Source organism: Saccostrea cucullata, unplaced genomic scaffold (genome assembly GCF_032062105.1).
Source record: "Saccostrea cucullata isolate Sc308-1 unplaced genomic scaffold, CSIRO_AGI_Scuc_v1 ctg117, whole genome shotgun sequence".
NCBI lineage: Eukaryota > Metazoa > Mollusca > Bivalvia > Ostreida > Ostreidae > Saccostrea > Saccostrea cuccullata.
Window position 1 is genome coordinate 55,892 of NW_026932623.1, and position 20,546 is coordinate 76,437.

Here is a 20,546-nt window from a genome sequence, read left to right on the forward strand (position 1 = left end):
TTAGCTTTAGAACTTGTTGACTCGGCCACCTGACGTGGCCACTAGCTATAGAACTTGTTGACTCGACCCCCTGACGTGGCCATTAGCTATAGAACTTGTTGACTCGGCCACCTGACGTGGCCATTAGCTATAGAACTTGTTGACTCGACCACCTGACGTGGCCATTAGCAATAGAACTTGTTGACTCGACCCCCTGACGTGGCCATTAGCTTTAGAACTTGTTGACTCGGCCACCTGACGTAGCCATTAGCTTTAGAACTTGTTGACTCGGCCACCTGACGTGGCCACTAGCTATAGAACTTGTTGACTCGACCCCCTGACGTGGCCATTAGCTATAGAACTTGTTGACTCGGCCACCTGATGTGGCCATTAGCTATAGAACTTATTGACTCGACCACCTGACGTGGCCATTAGCAATAGAACTTGTTGACTCGACCCCCTGACGTGGCCATTAGCTATAGAACTAGTTGACTTGATCCCCTGACGTGGCCATTAGCTATAGAACTTGTTGACTCGGCCCCCTGACGTGGACATTAGCTATAGAACTTGTTGACTTGACCACCTGACGTGGTCATTAGCTATAGAACTTGTTGACTCGGCCCCCTGACGTGGCCACTAGCTATAGAACTAGTTGACTCAGCCCCCTGACGTGGCCATTAGCTATAGAACTAGTTGACTCGGCCCCCTGACGTGGCCATTAGCTTTAGAACTTGTTGACTCGACCCCCTGACGTGGTCATTAGCTATAGAACTTGTTGACTCGGCCCACGGTCGTGGCCACTAGCTATAGACCTTGTTGACTCGGCCCCCAGACGTGGCCATTAGCTATAGAACTTGTTGCCTTGGCCCACGGTCGTGGCCACTAGCTATAGAACTTGTTGACTTGGCCCCCTGAAATGGCCATTAGCTAAAGAACTAGTTGACTTGATCCCCCGGACGTGGCCATTAGCTGTAGAACTTGTTGACTCGACCCCGTGATGTGGCCATTAGCTATAGAACTTGTTGACTCGGCCCCCTGACGTGGCCATTATCTATAGAACTAGTTGACTTGATCCCCTGACGTGGCCATTAGCTATAGAACTTGTTGACTAGACCCCGTGATGTGGCCATTAGCTATAGAACTTGTTGACTCGGCCCCCAGACGTGGCCATTATCTATAGAACTAGTTGACTTGATCCCCTGACGTGGCCATTAGCTATAGAACTTGTTGACTCGGCCCCCTGATGTGGCCATTAGCTATAGAACTTGTTGACACAGCCCCCTGATGTGGCCATTAGCTATAGAACTTGTTGAATCGGCCCCCTGACATGGCCATTAGAGGGAGTTTATTCAGCTCCCTGACGTGCGCATAAGAACGTGTTCAAACCCCCCCCCCCCCCCCCAACACCCCCCCCCCCCACCTGTCGTGACTATTATAACATGTTGACTTGGGCTTCCTGGCCATCAGAAGGTAGTGACTCCCCTCTCTGACATGTTCTTTTAGACATTGGAGCACAGTTGGTACCCATGGGAATTCTGATAGATTGTTAAACGACTACTGTGACTTTGTCCTAATCCAGATGAAGTTTTCCAGCTCATAAACCATCTTCTTGCCAATGGCATGTCTTGTTTAAACAAAGACAAGTGAAGGAGAGAATGTAGACAACAAAGTATCTTCTTATGAGAATCAGCACCCCAAATTTTTTCTAGGATAAAACAAAACAAACTTGATACTTCATGATCATAGGAAATTTATTACAAAAGATTCAATGAACTTGATGAATACTATACAAATGATTCAAATGACTTTGTTTATAAATATACAAAACTGTTAACAATGTTGATGGTTTATATTTGGTAACAATAAACAATAACAGAGGGAAAACACAAAATAAAATCCATCTAAGCTTTAGCCATTTGCAAAGCTAATTGCACTTGCAAGACAAAAGTATTTTGATTTTTACAGAGAATCTTCCTTGCGTGTACAAGTATGCATAGCATCAAAATAAAAATAAATATTGGACATAAATATTGGACGGAGTCGATTTCACATTGAAATGATTTTCTTAGACAACACAGATATTGCACAAATCAATTCGGTGTAAACCTTGAGGAAAAATTTATAACAAAACTATAAGCATCTGTGTAAACAATCAAAGAAACATTTTAATCTCAAGTCAAAAACAAACTGATAGTAGCAAAAAAAGGCAAACAAAAAGGGGGTCTTGCACTTTATCAAACAGGATAGGGTGAAATAGTCATGACGTCAAACACAGAACGGACCTAGTTATTAATCAAGTATCATTAATGAGTAATGCTTTTAAGGATTTTACTGATGACATGAGTAATATTGAAAAAAAAAAACATATAAAATCCTTTATCAAAATACATATATATCAAATATAAAGTATCACAGTTGTATCATATGCTTATTATTATAATAATGCGATTTTCTCATGAGTGAGGACATTGATTTAAAGGAAAAAACAGAGAACATTTGTGGTATAAAAATACATCATGTATGTCTACAAGAAGAAATTATGCAACAGTTAAGAATAAAAAAAATTAAATGCTCAGTCTATATTAACAACATTCCTTTAGAATCATGTCACACTTAGTGATGTGTCCAAACTGTTAGATTAGGTTATATTTTTGACTTTAAAAAAAGTTTACAAAATTATCATCAGGAAATGACATAAATTAAATTCTAATGGTATCAAAATTAGATATCTACTTGAAAAGCATTGGAAGTTAATAACTTATAAAATGGAGACATATATCATAAATGACTTTTCTCATAATTCAACATCTATTTTTCTTGTTTATGAAATAATAAAAAAATATTGATATTGGTATATTTAAACAAACCAATGAGTACAAATCATACATATTCTTTGCCAATTAATCAAAACTGAACATCAAGCAATCAGTGTCCACAGCATTGTTAAGAGTAATTTATTTTTTAGATTTTTTCTTGCTATCTGTGCTGAATGTCACTGTTTTCTCCTCATTTTGTTGTGGCCTTAGTTTCTTTATTTCAATATCTTTCTCACACTCAGCCAATTTTCTTAACATCAGGTTTTTCTCCATTTCAAGCCTTGCAATTCTTGCTCGAGTGTCGTTGAGTTTAGATCGGACTTTCTTTGCGAGCTGAGCATGTTTCTCTTTCTCCTTGGTGGTCTCCATGAGTTTGGTCTCGGCTGCTAGCTCCTCTTCCAGTGAGTGAGAACGGTCCTGTAGTTCAATGATTTCAGAGTTGATGTTGGAAAAGTCTGCCGTTAAATTGTCATGGCGTTCCTGAAGAATTTCCTGGAGAGAGAACAAAACAGTTACACTCTATTAAGTCTTAAAAGTGTGGCATGATCCTTTTTTTCTTTTAAATTTATGGACTGCAGAAGCAAGCCCCTTGTGCTATAACAATGACTTACCAGTGAGTCTTGTACGGCCTCCTCTTTTGGAACATTTTCCTCTTCCCCATCTTCATGGTTGACAAATGTCTGCCACAGTGCCTGTCCTGTCATGTTTGCAGTCACAAAGCGGAATGGGGGTAACTTGTTAAGGGCTGAGGGAGGACCTACAAAGTAACGACAATTTAATATTAAATTTCTCTTTTAAAATCAACTTAACATGTATAATAGAGATAAAGTTACATCTAAAACCAAACTTAAAACTGCTATCTTTCGAGCTATTAAGCTGGTTTTACCTGAAGTGGAGAATCTATGACTGAGTGTAGACAGCTGATCAACAGATCCTTTAGAGGTGCCCTGAGATTTCGCCTGGGTCATTTTGTCTTCCATATTGCCCAACATGTTTTGTAGTTGGTTTAGGTTGCTAAATCCAGAGTATTTGGATAATCTTGAAAAAATAAGAAGTCAAGTCATAACTTTGCAACATTCTCTGATTTCAATTTTGATCTGGGAATCACATTTTTCTATTTGTATACTTGTATATGTGGGGCATCTTCTTTTAAGGGTCAGAAAAGCTTGCCAGATTTTTCATTTTCATATTTTTATTCCAAAAATTAATTAATCAATGAATGAATGATATACAAAGATCTACTAGAAATTTACCTGTCTGTCAATCTCTCCTTGTTGAAGTGCACACCCTCCATATTAGTGCCAGGCAGAAGTTTGACATCCAACAGATCATCCACCATCTTGACTTTTTCATCCTCTGTGCGACAGCCGCTAAACATTGCCTGCAGCATCTGAAGGGCTGCCTGCTCTGAGTTTACTCCTGTAGATTTGGAGATGGTTGAGTTACCTGTTGTTCTCCTGTATCTAGCGAAGAAGAGATCATCGCAGACAACTGCCAGAGCTTTGTTGTATTCCTTGATGAAGTCGGGGTTACTGTCATCTCTAAGGTCTCCTACAAATCAAAGAATAAAGAGATTGACTTAGGAAAAAAAGACAGAAATTCAATTTCAAGTAAAAGAGCAGTTCTTGGTTTTCAAGACATTTTGTCTAATATAAAAATAAAAAGATTTTTGTTTAATTATGGCATAATCTTACCAATTTAACATCAAAAGTATTAATTTAAAAAAGTCCCAAATTACAGAATATTCTGTGCACACATAAGGAGCTGCTTCCTACCTGCTTTGATGTGAGCAAGGGAATGTATGAGCACCACAATGAAATCCCCCACTGTGTCTAGCCGGGCTACTCTAATATAGAGAATCCTGTTGTTGGCATCATAATGGAAGGAATTCCTAAAGGCATTCCTGGCCAGGTTCTTGTTGGAGGGGATCTTGTCAGCCAGAAGGATGGTTACTGGGGCGTGATGACACCTGGATGATACGAGGTCAGTGACAAAGCAGCCAAACTTGTAAACAATGAAGGAGCGGGCATTCAGAGACCCAATGTCCACAGGGACCAGTTCTGTGTCCTTTGACCATTCAGCATCTCTGGTATCTTGATACCCTTCACCTTCAATCATAAGTCATGTTTAAATTAATTCATAAAACACCTAGTGCAAGAAGTTTTGCATAGAAATTGCATACAACATCAGATATACCAAAAAATAATAGTGCATAAAAGGACTCATTATTTCAGTTCAATAGAACAGAGACTTACCAGGATCCATTCTATGTTTGGGTGGTGTGATTCCGTTTTTGACAGAATCCTTGATTTGTTCCAGTTTCTGGTATACTGGTGATGCCATGAGGAGGGCCATGAGTTCTGCCTCATTGAGAGGTGCTGCCATCTGGTAGGAGGTTGGCATGGGCTCCTGGGCTGGTGCTGTGGTCTCAGGCTCCTCTGTGTCAGAGTGGTAGTCTTGTTTTGGGGGTGGTGAGGAGGTACGCTGGGGGACATAGCCTGAACTGATGCTCTCTTGGATGGTCAATGCCTGAAAAGTAAAAAACAGGTTAATACATCTTCTGAATATTGAATATTCATCTCTCATCAAAAATATTTTCTGTAATTATCTGTCTGTGTACAGAATGAACAAACTTATTGTGGTACTGTTCTAATCACTAGGTGCATACCTCATTCTTCTTGATTCTGTTGGCTTCACTCTTCTGTTTCTGTTCCATTTCTCGTTTGTGGTCTTTGAAGTTTTCTTTCAGCTCCTCCTGTTTATTTTTCAGTCTTTCTTCCTTCTTCTTTTTCAGCCTCTCTTGTAGATTACTCTGCATTCTCATCTTGTCAGCATCCATCTTATTAAGTATATTCTGTAAGTCACGCTCATGTTGTTCAATCAAGCGTTTCTGTTCATCCTCACTGCCTCCTTGTTGTCTGATCTTCTCAAGTTCCTCCTGGAAAAAACATCAGAAACATATTATTTTTGCTCTCAAAATCTACAAAAACTTAAGTTGTTTTTTTTAATAATTTTCTTTTATTCAAAATACAATTTTCATCACTTTTTTTGAAGGGGTTGGAGATAATCTATTAAGCTTCACTTACATTCATTTTCTGTTTCTTTTCCTTGACCATGTCTTCTTTGCGTTTATTAAGCTGTTCAATCTTGCGGTCTTGCTGTTCTTTTTCACGAATGGTGTCCTTTTCTAGTTGTTTTGCATATTCTTCCATTTCTTCCTCTAAACGCTTTTTCTCATTCTTTTCAAAGTCTGCAAGACACTCAAATGTGTTACAAAATTTTTCTTGAAAAATGGGACTATGAAAATTAAAAGAATTTGAAACTAGGTTAATCAGTTGGTATGCCATGTGGTTAACTGAGTAGCAATTCTTTATTCAACGACCATTCCTACTCGATACTTTTCATAATAAGACAGAGCATAAAAGGATATGAACATGTATAAAAAGTCATCTGTACCTTGTTGTTCTTTCTTGGCCTGCTCTAACTGGTTTTTGCGTTCTTGTTCCAGTTCATGTTTGAGTTTCTCCAGTTCCTCCACATTATGCTGAGCTTCCTTAATGCCATCATGTTCTGGTGAAAATTCCTTCAGTGCCTCAGCAAATTCCTGTCATACAATTAAATATCATATATGTATTTTTATAAAATGTTGAGCAACTCGAAGGACTTGCCCTGACTTGGGCCTCTTGTAATGAATAATGCTTATCTCAATATGTCTTTTCAAAGCAGATGAATGCAGACAAGATTTAATTATACACTTGTACTCTCACTACCAAAACTCTTTCTTACCTACTTGCATTATTTATAAGATCAATAACTCTCCCTCCCCTCCCCCAGTTTTTGGCATCCCTACCATGTAGTGTTTCTTGAGCTCCAGTTTGGCCCTGGCGTACTGGACCTCCCAGTCTGTCAGTGCCCCCCTCTCTATGTCTATCTATTTTGGGTGACCCTACCTTGTAGTGTTTTTCCTTGAGCTCCAGTTTGGCCCTGGCGTACTGGACCTCCCAGTTCGTCAGCACCCCCCTCTCTATCTCTATCTATTTTGGGTGACCCTACCTTGTAGTGTTTTTCCTTGAGCTCCAGTTTGGCCCTTGCGTACTGGACCTCCCAGTCTGTCAGTGCCCCCCTCTCTATGTCTATCTATTTTGGGTGACCCTACCTTGTAGTGTTTTTCCTTGAGCTCCAGTTTGGCCCTGGCGTTGGGTTCGTCAGCACCCCCCTCTCTATCTCTATCTATTTTGGGTGACCCTACCTTGTAGTGTTTTTCCTTGAGCTCCAGTTTGGCCCTGGCGTATTGGACCTCCCAGTCCGTCAGCACCCCCCTCTCTATCTCTATCTATTTTGGGTGACCCTACCTTGTAGTGTTTTTCCTTGAGCTCCAGTTTGGCCCTGGCATACTGGACCTCCCAGTCTGTCAGTGCCCCCCCTCTATCTCTATCTATTTTGGGTGACCCTACCTTGTAGTGTTTTTCCTTGAGCTCCAGTTTGGCCCTGGCGTACTGGACTTCCCAGTCTGTTAGTGCCCCCTTCTCTATCTCGTGTTCCTCCTCAGACAGTTTCCTCTCCAGCTCTGCCATCTCCAGCTGCTGTCTGTTCAGGAGCTGTGTTCTCTGGTGCTGATACTCCTCAGGACTCAATCCCTTCTTCTACAACACACAAACATTTTATTCAGTTTATTGTTTTGCAAATCTTTTGCTTTAAAAATTTTATCAGTTAAACATATTTAGAATTCAGTCTAAATTCTGGATCCATTGAGTTTGGTTATGTTCTTATTCCCCTTTCCTCCCTTACCTGAAGGGCAGCTAACTCTTCCTGGTGCTGTTTGGACAGACTGTCCCGCAGTTTGTCGTACTTCTCGTGCAGCTTACTGAGAGCGTCGTCCACCACCAGTTTCCTCTTACTCTTAAACTGGTTCTCAAGATCCTGCATTTCCTGTTGTGTAAATGAAGTTGTTTATCATGTATTTACTCTGTAGATTCCTATTTCATAGCTATCTACTGGTCTTACTTTACTTCAGTCTTGAACTATACAGATAACCTACCTGAGCGTGTCTCTTTGCCAGAACAGCCCTGACCACTTTATCTGTATCTTCCTCACCGTTCTGTTTTATTCCCTCCACAATGGCTTCATGTTCAACACCTTTAGCCTGAAAAATCGTGAAAACATTGTGTACAAACTGTGTCACAACATCAAATTGAATTTAACTGTAAAATCATCACTCCACAACCACAACTGAGCACTGAAGGTCCTATAGACTTACCTTCTTTAATTTGATTTCGTCGACTTCTTTCTTCTGTTCAAGCATCTCTTTAGTGGTCTCCACATCTTGTTTTCTGCGTACTTCATCCATCTTTCTATTACGTTTAGCATTGAGCTTCTCCTTCAAACTCAGGAATTGTCTGTGTCTCTCATTCTCTAATTTCTCTGCTAGATCTTGAAGTTCTTGCTCATGCGAGGCCATAAGCTGGAAATGAGATATTTATTACGATGAAAAACAATACTTCAACTTGTCATTAATAGGGTAAACAGTGTAATTTCAACTACCTGGTACTTTTCCTGATAAACATATATGGCTTTGATACCTCTTGAAATGACTGCCTTTGAATGCTTTCATCAATATGTATCAGTAAATGAAGGTTGGTAAGAAATGCTTTGAAAATTTCTTTGAAACTGAGCTAAATGCAGTGATAGAAGGACAAAAGGATGGAAAGATCCATACAGATTGCTTCGCTTTGTTCGAAATGAAATGGTGGTTGAAATATTGAACCATTATACCATACAGTACTTCATATGTATGCTCTCTATTGTACCTGACTTTGCTCTAGATAAACAGACACTGACCTCTTTCATTTGATCCTCAGTCAGGTCTTTACGTGAGGACAGCTCGGTAGCCTGTCGGTTTCTCTTCTCCCTCAGTAACTTCTCCTTCTGGGAGTCCAGCTCCTTGGCCAGTGACCTCTCTTCTTTCTCTTCCTCAGCATCCAACCTTTCTACCACCTTATCTCTCTCCTGTTTCTGTCTCTTCTTCATTTCTTCTCTGATCCTCTCCTGTAATATCAAATGTATTTAATTAATACTTTTAAGCCACATCAGCCATAATTCACAATCACAGAGAATAAGAGACGGAGTTCAGCTTGGAAGACATTGACCTTAAATCCAATATTTTTCTGCAATTATGACAATTTTTCAATGCAAAACTGATAAAAATTTGTTGAACAATCAAATTCATTCTACTATACAAGATAAAATCCTAGACAACTTATTGATGACAATAAAAATTAATAAAAGGAGACAAAGGGCTTTACGAATATAAGATAAATTGTTCCTCAATGTAAAGTTTCATCAAATATTCAGTATATACAAGTTCTCCCTGAAATTGTTCACAGGAGCTACATGTATCTAAATTTTGATTGCCCGCAAACATTGTCCCCCACAAATACAAATGATTCCCCAGTATTTCCATATTATAGTCCTGACTTGTTAGTACCTGTTCCTTCTGAAGAGCCAGCTCTTCAGTGGACTGACTGTACTGGACTTTAGGGACATGGGCTAGGTCTGTGTCTTCTTCCTCCACGCCCCCTCCTTGCTGCATCTGACGATTCTGTTCTGAAATCAACCTCTGCTGCTCCTCCCCATCCAGTTTCCTCTGAGACTCCGCTAATTTACGGGCTCTTCTGGCAGCAAGCTTGGCCTGATCAAATTAAGACGAGGTTTATTGAGTTTTTATTTCATATAAACTGAGGTCAAGTAGAAGTAAATTAACTTGTTTTAAAGTGTATGCTTTTTATTGCATTATTTTGTTGATAAAGAAAATTTACCTGAAGGTCGGCCATGTGACGACTTCTCTGTACTGCTAACTCTTGTTCCAGAGTCTCGGTGTCATGGTGATAGTTGTCAAGGAGACGCTGCATAGCTGTCTGCTGCTTCTCTGGGCACTGGTCAGCAATCTGCAAAAGATGAGTTAATTATAGATCCCACTTACACAGCAGTTTGTATGATTTATTCCACATATACATTCTCTGAAAATGACCTGTAAAACAGATTGCAACCTTTTAAAAAAATGTTTGATTAAAACCCTGACCTGTTTGAATATTTCATTGCGTTTCTTCTTTGAAGCCTCATTATGTTCATCATCCACCTTCTTTATGATGCGTCGTTCGTGTTCCTTCTCCTCAGCATCGAGTTCTGCTTCAGCGGCCTCCATTTGCTGTTTATGAAGATTCTTCAGTTGTTCCAATTCTTGTTCTAAATCTTCAGTATTTCCATCTTGGATAAGTTTAGAAGACAGCTAAAAGGAAAAGAAAATCAATACTTTAGTCATAATTGCATAAAACATCTTTTTAGAAGTGACCATTAAAGCATTATGCAGATTTTATAAAATTCAGAATATACTCACATATTTATTGTATACAGTTATCTAACGTTATCAATCTGATCAGCCTGTAACACTTACATCAGACAGCTCTTGTTCCTGTTCCCTGCGTAGCTTGGCCAACTTCTTCTTGCGTCTGTCTGCCAGCTTGTCTTTCAGGTGAGACACCTGTGTCTCCCTCTGGTGGTCATGAACCTTCTTCAGGTTCTGCTCAGCTTCTAAGTGTTTCCTGAGAAGTTCATCCTTCTGTTGGGCTGTAATGATGCCCTGTTGAGTCAGCTGATTCTGATAAAGAAAGACAGAGTGTTGTCAAAAAATCACACCACAAAAACATAGTGCAAGATATACATGTATTGTGTGAGAATCTCTTAGCTTTTATTCTGTGAAACACTACAATAAAACACCTATATTTTTAAATGAATAAGATGATTGAATCTTACAAGATGTTCCTGGAGTTTTTCTGACTCCAGTCTGCGTTTGTCCTCATTAAGTTGGTGGTCGGTCTCGCCCTCTCCTTTAGCGGCCCCAGCAGCCTCCTCTGCCAGCAGAGCGTCATACAGGGCCTCAGACTGTCGGATCTTTGTGTCGGCCACGTGGTCATCTTCTTCAAGAGGTGGAGGAAGACCTGCTTCTTCAGCCTACAAAACCATAGTAAATGTGTAACTACTTTTTATGACACTTGGACACATACACATTATAATTTTTTTCAAATCCTGATTTAAGTAGTTTGTGTAATTTTGACTGTATTGATTCAAATCATTCATTGTATAAGAAAATTCCTCAAGTGGAAAGAAAACGACTTAGTTTCTATTGTCTTTTTAAAGGAATCTCAGTCTACAATATGGCATTAAAGTTTCACTTTTTCTTGAAATAAATCACCTCTTGCTTGTGTTTTTCTCTTAGTTGAGCTTCCTTTCTCCTTCTCTTCTCAGCCAACTTTCTTCTTAAATCTTGTAACTGTTTCTCTTTCTCCATGTTAAACTTGTTCATGTTAGCATCAAGGTCCTTCTCATATTTGTCTAAAATGTCCTTGACCTGTGCATCTTTGGGGTCACCCTCAAGCTTGCCAGCAAGCCCATTAGTCATCATGTTGACGGTGTCTTTACGCTGGTCCTCGGTACGAGACACAAGGTCTGAGATTTGGTCATTCTCATCCTGCTGTAATTCTCGTTCCAGCTGCATTCTCTCCTCTCTCTGTTTTCTGAGCACTTCACCCTATACAAATTCATTTATTGTCCAAATTAAAATAATATATACCCCTTATATAATTATTTGTAACCTTATTCTCTTTACACTTTAATACTCTTTTAAAGGATAAAATAATTCCAGCTGTTGTTGAACTCTGACCTGACATAATTTACCTGTTTGCCCCTGCCTCCAGGCAGTCTATTTATGTTGGTAACAGACCCTCCATCAGGTACTACTCCTCCCTTCTGTATCTCCTCCCACACACTCTGACTGATTGGTAAGTTTCCAGAATTCAGTCTGTTCAGTAGGAGCTGTAGGGCAGTCATCAACTCTGCCTCTCTGTTGTTTCCACCTAGAGGAGAGCAAACACAAGGATTATAACAAAGCCTTAGGACAATAGGACAAACTTAAGATTATAAACAGGAGGAAATCATACCAGCAAATCTGTATTTTCCATCTCTCATATTAGTTTTTCCGTTGATGATGTTGAAGACGTCCCCTGCTCCTCTCTGCATGCCCTCCTCCTGTCTGGCCCGCTCCGCCACCTTCCTCTCTAGTTCCTCCAGTTTAGCGGGATCCAGGTTCTTCAGCAGCTGTTTGAGCTCCTCGTTCTGGTCACAGATCTTCTTGTAGAAGGATTTCAGGTCTTCCTGTTGTTTGGCCATCTGTGATGCCAGGTGGAGGTTCTGATCTTCCAGTTTGTCATAGAAAACTCTCACATTGAAGTTCTCCAGATCCTCTACTCCTTTGACAGCTGTTAAAAGGATCATAAACCATGAACATCAGTATTACACAATCAAGTTACATTACTGGTGGATTGAATCTTAGGAGCTAATCTTTATAATGGTGGATGATACGACGTCTTACCCATAGAGTTCAGAACATCTGCTTCTGCTCCATCACCAGTCACTCTCTCTCCCAGGCCACTGCTAACAGTAAACAGAGAATTCATTTACAAATGTTTAAAATTCTAGCCTCCATTTTAAATTTAACTCCCATACAAAACAATAATAAACAGATCTCTTTTTCACTGAAAATTGACCAAGACAGGTATTGGGTGTCAGTACTTACATGGATTGTTCAGGCCAGGACCCTGGCTTGTATCTCAGATAGGAAGTGACAGGGGGTGGGGCTCCCAGGCTGCGGTACTGGGGTTTCCAGTGTTTCATGGGGTATAACCCAGCCTCTACAGGTCTCCAGACCAACACAGCAATGACAAGTAACAAGACCAGAACACCAAAGAATGCGATCATACCTGTCAAAGAAAATCACTCAGCATGAAACAATGTGATAAGTAATGTGATTTATGAATATTATCGTAATTTGGACAAAGCTATTATTCCAACAACAAAGGTTATAGTATTACCAATTATAAGTCCCCAGTCCGGTGCCACATTGCTGGGGTTTGCCTTATAGAATCCAAGTGACACCAGACTGGAGGCAGTGGCTGCCTGGACTCTGGACCCAGTACCACAGGTGGTGCCAGCATTCATCACTTTAATGTAGATCAGGCTGAAAAAACAGAAAAGATATCAGCACAACAATGGATTACATAGGGAAACCCAACTCATACTGACATACTCTGACATGGTATCAAGGTAATATGAGTTCCCAAAGTTCAACAGAGCAACTTACGATGTGGAGGTGGAGTAGTCCTGGAAGACATAATTTCCAGCTTCTGTGAAGACAAAGGCAAATGTAGAGATATTAACATTGGTTGTCTCTATCAAGTTCTTCAGAGCCAGGAACTGTCCATAGTCAAAGTTAGGGTTATTGCTGAACAGATGGTCCTTTAGATAGACTGGGTAGTGGCTCTTGGTGCGGTCAGTGTCGTTGATCCAGACTTTAAACATGACCATTTCATTGAGTTCCAGACACAGAATGCTGTTTGAGATCTGGTTATTGGGGACAGTGGTGGTCAGCAGACGACGTCTACCGATGTGTGTCCCCGGAGCATTGGTCACTCCATTGGCCATCTCTTCAGCTGTCACTGAATCAAAATGAGAGGCAACAATTATATGTACAGTAAAACTTGATTATAACGAAGTCACTGGGACCTATGAAATTACTTCACTATATCAGTAATTTGTTATATCCATATAAGGAATTCGTTAAATTCATATAGCTGGGGATCCAAGACAACTTTGCTATATTCATGAATTAACTATATCCGTGTTCATACTAAACGAATTTTACTGTATTTGATGAGCAAAGCCCATGTTGTGATCTCTAAAACTTAACTTGTGTCCATTTCTACAGTGGTACTACTTGAGAATTTGTCATCAGCAGAAAATACATTGTGAAGATAATTACATATTCTTTTAAGTAAATGTAAACAATCAGTCTGACAGTATGATTGTAACAGTTGTTTATACTTACAGAACAAATCCTTAGCCTCATTCTGATCTCTAAAGATTGATGCTGTGATGCGGTCATCATAAAAGTTGACCACCATCACCCCTTTCACACCATTGGTACTCTCCAGTGGGCCAAATATGTCCGTCATTGTCTAAAATACAAAGTATCATCAAATGTACTGTTTGTGAAATAAATGTTCTAAAATTTCCAGAAAAAAAATCTGTTCAAGCACACCTTTTAAAAAATTATAACAAAAAAAATAATCAATGTGACATTCACCTTTGCTTCCACCACATGGCCGCTTGAGTTGGTGATTGTCACTTGTAGTGTTCCATCATTCTGTAACTCTGCTGTTACAGCTGGGGCTACAGCCAGACATGAGGCATCGCAGACAGAGTCAGCCGCTATCAAGTTGTTACACAGACACCTGTAAAAACAGTGAATGAACCTAAAGTTTGTCTCTTAGCAATACAGGACAAAACATTAAAAATAAATGTGTGGCTTATCTATACATACACTCCAAGTTCCACGTCCAGATATCCGGATGGGTCACATCCTGCGTTACAATTGACCAATTCCTTGAGGACGCACTGCCTGGTGGAGGAGAGCCGTACTTCATACTCTGTACATCTGGTGTCCACGATCTGCTGACAGTCTTCATCAGAGTTCTCCTCTGTTTGCTGGGTGTCGGTCTCATCATAGTAGATATAGCCAGACAGGCACACACAGGATCCTACAGACTTCTGGAAGGAGCGGTACTTCCCTAGACAGGTACAGATGGAGCTGTTTCCTGTGGAGTAGGAGGAGCTTCCACAAGGCTTACAGTGAGTGGCAGCCTCTGTATCACTGTACGTTCCGGCAGGGCAGCCATGACAGTCATAGAAACTCTCAGCTCGAAGCTTCTCCCCTCGGTACCCAGCAGGGCAGTTTGTGGGATGATCTGAGCCTATAGGACAGTATGTGCCAATTGGACAGGCATTTGTGTTACCATGACCAGTTCCTTCTGGACAATAGAATCCAGCTGGACAAAGCTCACAGGTGGCTCTGGTAGTAGAATTTCCATAATAGCCAGGTGGACAGATTCTACATGACATTGCTTTGTCATATCTAATGCCAGCATGGGTCAATGCTTGATATCCAAGGTCACAGGCCAAGGTCATATTGCTTCCCTGTGGGCAGTAGAATGGGTACACACATAAAATGGGAGTCTCGGTTGCGTTTGGACAGTAGTAACCTGGTGGGCAGATGGGCGGGGTACCAGTTACACCTGGGCAGTAATGTCCTGGGCGACAGTCAATTTCTATGGAAGCACCCGTGGGGCATTCATAAGTAGCTCTACAGGGGATGCCTTGTGTATTGATTGTGTCATTGGGGCAATAGTAACCACCGCGACAAAGTTCACAGTCTGTGTAATTCTCAGCCCCTGCACTATCTCTCATCCTACCCGCAGGACAGAGTATGGGCTCCGACCCCTCCAGACAATAGAATCCAGGTGGACATGGATAGGTAGAGTAATCAGACATACCTAAAATTAAACATCTCAGGTAAATTCTAGCTCAAATACATGTACCTTGAAACACTTTTAACTTTATAAAGATTGAACCTGCAAATCAAATGTTTAATCCCATCTTTAACTTGTTAAAGAAATAAGAACTTGCTAAAAGAAAGTCAAAAAATGTGTTTTCTTTTTCCTCTTTACCTGTCTCATTACAGTAGAACCCTGCCACACAGGGGAAGCAATCAGACACAGTTGCTGCCCCTGTGATGTTTCTGAATTGCAGTCTGGGACATTCAGTGGTACCATTTCCCTCCTCACAGTAATAACCAATGGGACAGGGGTCAGGATCAGCAGTGCCTACAGAGAAAATTTACACGGTCATATAATGGTTTTATATTAAGACATCCCAGGGAATTTTAAACTTACACATATAGATTTATAGGAGAACACAAATTTTGCTCCTTATAACACACTCCTCGTATAAGATTGTATTCAATACAAATTCATATGTGTGCTTGTTTACAATACTGTCTGAGAATAAAAACAAAATTTTATGGTAATTTTCCCTTCCTGGAAACAAAAAACTTACGGTATGGGAAGTTAATGATTTTTCAAACAATTGTTGTTTTTTTTTTTAAACAAATAGATCTGTTAATCAAAACGCTGTAAATTGTTCACATTTCATGCGACTCATTTTCCAAGACATTAATTATTTTATCTTATAAATTAAATTCTTGCACATAAAACCTGCATGACTCACGGGAATCTAAACTATAAAGAATACTTATATTCAGTATTATAAAGAATAAACATTTTGTTATATTGCAGAAATTATATACTTCAATTTTTTAAAAAAAAAAAAGACATCACTGCAAAACAATCAATTTTATTTTATATGTTAGATTGTTTATTTTGGCAAATCAAGCATAAATTCACAAATATCATAAATATTGCTGCTCTGTAAAACTTCAATATTATAGCAACATTCATGTGGCTGGCACAAAGAATTTAAAAATTGAACAATGATGTTCTTGTGATGACTGCATGCAGTACAAATTTGGTAAAAAAAAAAAAAAAAAAAAAGCAAATTAAAGCAGCATTCCGTTCATAAAAATAAATATAAAACCTAGTTTCTGCATCCAGTATATTTAGATTTGATAAATGATTTAAGGAATTCCAATATAATATGGTCATTGAAAGGGTAGTAAGGGAATCTTTAATTTATTACAGTAATGTCACTTGTTGAGAAAGCATCAATGCATCTTTCACTTTGGGGCAACGTATTCTTTAGGAGAACTGGATGTATAGTTCATGTACAAAAATAAAATAGTATGACAAGCCAAAAAAAAAAGCAAGCAGGGAATTTGTGAAGGAACTCAACTACATAATTATAAATTTTCAATTTCCTTAAAAGACATCACGGTGGGTGTTTAAGCGTGCTTGGCATATGGAAAAAAGGGTCTAAGGTTCATTGTACATTTTTCTGATTTGGGGTTTATGATTGCTAAAATTTAAAAAAAAGTGTTCTATATGCATACTAAGTCGAAAAGAAAACTGAACAAAAATATTTTATCTAATAAAACATGCAACATAAAGCAGCTGTAAAAAAAATATATGTATAATACACTGTAAGGTTTATCTATGGGGAACACACTCATATGGATATCAGAAAGGAACTGATGCTACAGGGGGGATCTGTATATAAAGAAGCCATAAATCACATATACAGAAATCTCAACTGAAAGCATGCAACTTACCAGCTGTAATATAAAGAAAGAAAGATCATTAATGTATGCATATAAAGAAATCCCTTATTTATAATTTCATTCAAAGAAAATATTTTTTAAAGTACACAACACCATTAATGAAAATGAATTCCTGCATTAATTGAATTATATTAGCTCAATGTCATATGGTGCATTATCTTAAAATAAATATGAGTATTTCCAGAATCACTCGAACTCTTTACCTGATGGGCAGTAGAAGCCAGCAGGACAAGGGTCACATTGAGCGGCAGTCTCAGCTCCTTCTGTACCTCTGAAGGTATGCTCGGGGCACGGGACAGGTAGATCTATACCCTGGGGACAATAGTAACCTCTGGGACACAGGCCAGAACAGTCCTGATTGGCTGAGCAGTTTTGGAATTCCATGGTTCTGTTGACAAGGTTATTGCTTGATCCAGATTTACACCAGTAACCAGCTAAACACTCACTGGAAATTTGTCCTCCTCTGCAAATAAAAACAACAAATATTTAACATAAAACCAAAATTTGTTTGCACATTTACAACTCTAACCATATTCTAGTTAATAGAGCCAAACCTGCAGTAATTTCCAGGTAGACAGGGCAAGCACTCAGCAGCAGATTCCAGATTAGTCATATTGGAGAAGGTAAATGTTCCATCAGGACAGTTTGTTGGATTCCAGGTTCCTATAATATAGAGATTTCCATTTTATACAAGGCTTGATATGTTCCTGCTATAGAACTCTCATCTCTTTTTGTTTGCAATTTGTCAAAGCATACTTCTAATCCATATATCCCTGACAGAATCAAGCATGATTAAAAAGCAATGAACAAAAATTACAAAGTTTCTATTTCTCACCTTCTGGACAATAATGGAATGGTGGACAGTCATATTTGATTGGCACATTTCCAGTTGTGTTACAGAAATAGCCAGCTGGACACTTGTCACACGTGGATTTCCCAGGATTGGCCTGGTACTCCCCGGATGGACAGGCTATGGGGTCAGCGGTTCCCTCTGGACACATGTAGTTTGCTGGGCACTGGAAGCCAGTGGGTGTGGCAGAAGAACTGTTTTCTTTGTCTGGACAGTAGTAGCCGGCAGAACACAGGCCGGTGGGTGAGGTCAGTCCAGTGCCTGCACAGTAGTAACCACCAGTGCAGGGGAGACAATCTGATAATGATGCAGCTCCTAATACAAAGAAGGCAAAACTTTTATATTAATGGCTCAGTACATACATACTCAATATTGGAACAAAATATGGTGATGGCTTAAAGAACTTGAGTTTAATTTTTTATTTTTATAATGGCAAAAAAATATCTAAATCATTTATTCTTAGAAAAAAATCACATAATTACATATTATGTATCTATGCAAATTGATTCAAATCTTGTAGTATCTGCATAAAATATGACTTTGCCCTTTTAGTTGCTATAAACTTTTTCTTTGCTTACCTGAGTTGTTTCTGAAGGTACCGGCAGGACACTCTACTTGACTGCTGGTCCCTGACACACAGTATCTCCCTGGGTCACATGGTCCATTGTTGGGGTAGGTCAGTGAGGGGGAGGGGGCACGGCTGATGGCTCCACCCTCACAGAAATATCCAGCATCACAGTCACCTGTTGTGTGTAAATAAAGGCATTAATAATACTGTTAACCAGTAATTGTTATCACAACATCTAAGTGACATTTGTCTCAGTAAAATTTATCAATTTATAATAAGTGTGTTTGCTATAGGTGTCTTTTATTGTATCTAGAAATTTAATAATAAGCAGTAACAGTGTACAGGAAGTATACCATGTTCAGTGTTTGTTTCAGAAGTTATGCCTCACAATATAATTTGCATATTCCTATACAATATACATGTTCCCCAGAATTTATAAATTTAAGATATGGAATGTGTTTATAACTGACCATCAGGGACACTGTTCCCGATTCCTTCACAGTATTTTCCTACTGGACAGTCCACACAGTCTGTGAGGTCATCCATTCCTGTGGCGTTGTTATAGGTACCGTTAGGACAAGGTATGGGGTCCTGGGCGGCCAAACAGTAATAGCCTTCATAAAAAACACATGATAAAATGATGAAGATGTACAGAAGAACCCTTAAATGTTAATTGTATGGTTACTCATTCAGTGGATAACTTTTTTTTAAATGTTATACTAGTACTCTTAAAACTGATAGTGAGAAAGCCAATAATGGACAAAAGTATATACAGCTTACTCCACTTATATTGAACTCGCTTATTTTGAAATTCCGGTTATTTTGAAATAGAAATAAAATGATTTTAATGTAATTAAATATTGTTTATATAAATAGTAATTACCCAGAGTATCATATTTACATCACGTGACTTAGATAACCAATCAGATAGGCCTACAGTTTAGCGCCATCATTCGTTCAACAGCACAATATTTGTAATACCTTCGTTTGGGCATTTAACACATGAACATGTGTTATTTTCTCAGTAGAACTTTATACATATGCAAGGCCATCGGCCTAGACACACACGCATATAGGCCATTTACCACAAGGCCATCGGAAATACAGGCCATCGGCCATGGTCAAGGCCATCGGCCATTTTCGGAAATCAAGGCCATCGGCCAAACTATACGAGGCCATCGGCCTCACACATGAAGGTCATCGTACCAGGCCATCGGTTTAAGGCCATTCTACTCACAATTTCTTTGCTATCAACATAAAATACATGTACATATAAGTATTTTATCTTTGTTTATATTGATGTTATGTGTATCGTGTGTTTCTTGATGTTGCAATTTGTTAAATTTCCTATAGCTGAGTATAAAGAATAAAAGCTTGAAATTGACTTGTTTTGTTTATATAAATCCCCAGTTTTTGTCTCTCACATTCTTTGCATTAAAATAACAGATGTGAAATAATGAGTTAATTGTTGTTTTCATAACGGTTAAATTGAAGTACTCCCTGGCGGCTGTCGTTACGGTTGGTGACAGAAATTATGCCTGATTGACCAGTTGATATACAAAGGTGTGAATAATTAAGTTTCTACCTTATGTGTTTTTATACTGCATGCTCTTACGAAAAAAAAAAATTCCTCACTTTTAAATTCTTTGCGTCCACGTATATAATACGGACATATCGAGACTAAACTGCTAAACGTAATATAGTAACCCCCACAGATCTAGGAAAAAAACATACCTTTGAAATTAAATACATACTGTTAATGGCTATTGATATGCCTAAATTCGAAATAACTAAGGTATTAACCCGAGTACACTTACAATGAAATACAAGCAGCGTTCAGCAGTACTCAACCGTTTAAGTCCGGTGAATTTTCCCCAAAACGTAAATAAATGCGATCGGGGAATAATAATGAGGGGTGAAGATTGTCTTTTCAATGAAACAGAAATAAAAAAAAATATTTAAACCTTCAAGGACTCATATTCTATGTAATCTGTTCACTGTTATAGATAAACGATGACAAATTAATTTGTTCGGGTTTGTTCTTCTTTATTTAAGATCGGGATTGAACTTGTAAAAATGGCGGCTTCACGATTTCGCTTATATTGAATTATGGATATAATGAAATAATTTGCATGGCCCCCTGAATTTCAATAT

The 20,546-nt window shown here is 39.0% G+C and overlaps 1 protein-coding gene across 1 annotated transcript in view; it reads right to left on the bottom strand.

The window, feature by feature from the left end:
* Positions 1 to 1,712: 1,712 nt before the first annotated feature.
* Positions 1,713 to 20,546, bottom strand: part of LOC134235656 (uncharacterized) — an 81,105-nt gene continuing 62,271 nt past the window's right edge. The window contains exons 87-121 of the mRNA XM_062717794.1: positions 18,863 to 19,006; positions 18,403 to 18,567; positions 17,810 to 18,139; positions 17,529 to 17,637; positions 17,178 to 17,437; positions 15,410 to 15,565; positions 14,227 to 15,235; positions 13,990 to 14,137; positions 13,732 to 13,861; positions 12,988 to 13,342; positions 12,719 to 12,864; positions 12,424 to 12,607; positions 12,220 to 12,278; positions 11,789 to 12,106; positions 11,526 to 11,704; positions 11,044 to 11,379; positions 10,605 to 10,802; positions 10,246 to 10,449; positions 9,874 to 10,080; positions 9,611 to 9,739; positions 9,280 to 9,483; positions 8,634 to 8,840; positions 8,053 to 8,256; positions 7,834 to 7,938; positions 7,584 to 7,724; positions 7,250 to 7,438; positions 6,252 to 6,399; positions 5,882 to 6,045; positions 5,464 to 5,733; positions 5,051 to 5,324; positions 4,571 to 4,903; positions 4,049 to 4,346; positions 3,682 to 3,833; positions 3,407 to 3,552; positions 1,713 to 3,287 (exon numbers count right to left, since the gene is read on the bottom strand). Of these exons, the coding sequence (XP_062573778.1) occupies positions 2,934 to 3,287; positions 3,407 to 3,552; positions 3,682 to 3,833; positions 4,049 to 4,346; positions 4,571 to 4,903; positions 5,051 to 5,324; positions 5,464 to 5,733; positions 5,882 to 6,045; positions 6,252 to 6,399; positions 7,250 to 7,438; positions 7,584 to 7,724; positions 7,834 to 7,938; positions 8,053 to 8,256; positions 8,634 to 8,840; positions 9,280 to 9,483; positions 9,611 to 9,739; positions 9,874 to 10,080; positions 10,246 to 10,449; positions 10,605 to 10,802; positions 11,044 to 11,379; positions 11,526 to 11,704; positions 11,789 to 12,106; positions 12,220 to 12,278; positions 12,424 to 12,607; positions 12,719 to 12,864; positions 12,988 to 13,342; positions 13,732 to 13,861; positions 13,990 to 14,137; positions 14,227 to 15,235; positions 15,410 to 15,565; positions 17,178 to 17,437; positions 17,529 to 17,637; positions 17,810 to 18,139; positions 18,403 to 18,567; positions 18,863 to 19,006 (7,955 nt within the window). The 3' untranslated portion in view covers positions 1,713 to 2,933. The remainder of the gene's footprint in view (positions 3,288 to 3,406; positions 3,553 to 3,681; positions 3,834 to 4,048; positions 4,347 to 4,570; positions 4,904 to 5,050; positions 5,325 to 5,463; positions 5,734 to 5,881; positions 6,046 to 6,251; positions 6,400 to 7,249; positions 7,439 to 7,583; positions 7,725 to 7,833; positions 7,939 to 8,052; positions 8,257 to 8,633; positions 8,841 to 9,279; positions 9,484 to 9,610; positions 9,740 to 9,873; positions 10,081 to 10,245; positions 10,450 to 10,604; positions 10,803 to 11,043; positions 11,380 to 11,525; positions 11,705 to 11,788; positions 12,107 to 12,219; positions 12,279 to 12,423; positions 12,608 to 12,718; positions 12,865 to 12,987; positions 13,343 to 13,731; positions 13,862 to 13,989; positions 14,138 to 14,226; positions 15,236 to 15,409; positions 15,566 to 17,177; positions 17,438 to 17,528; positions 17,638 to 17,809; positions 18,140 to 18,402; positions 18,568 to 18,862; positions 19,007 to 20,546) is intronic.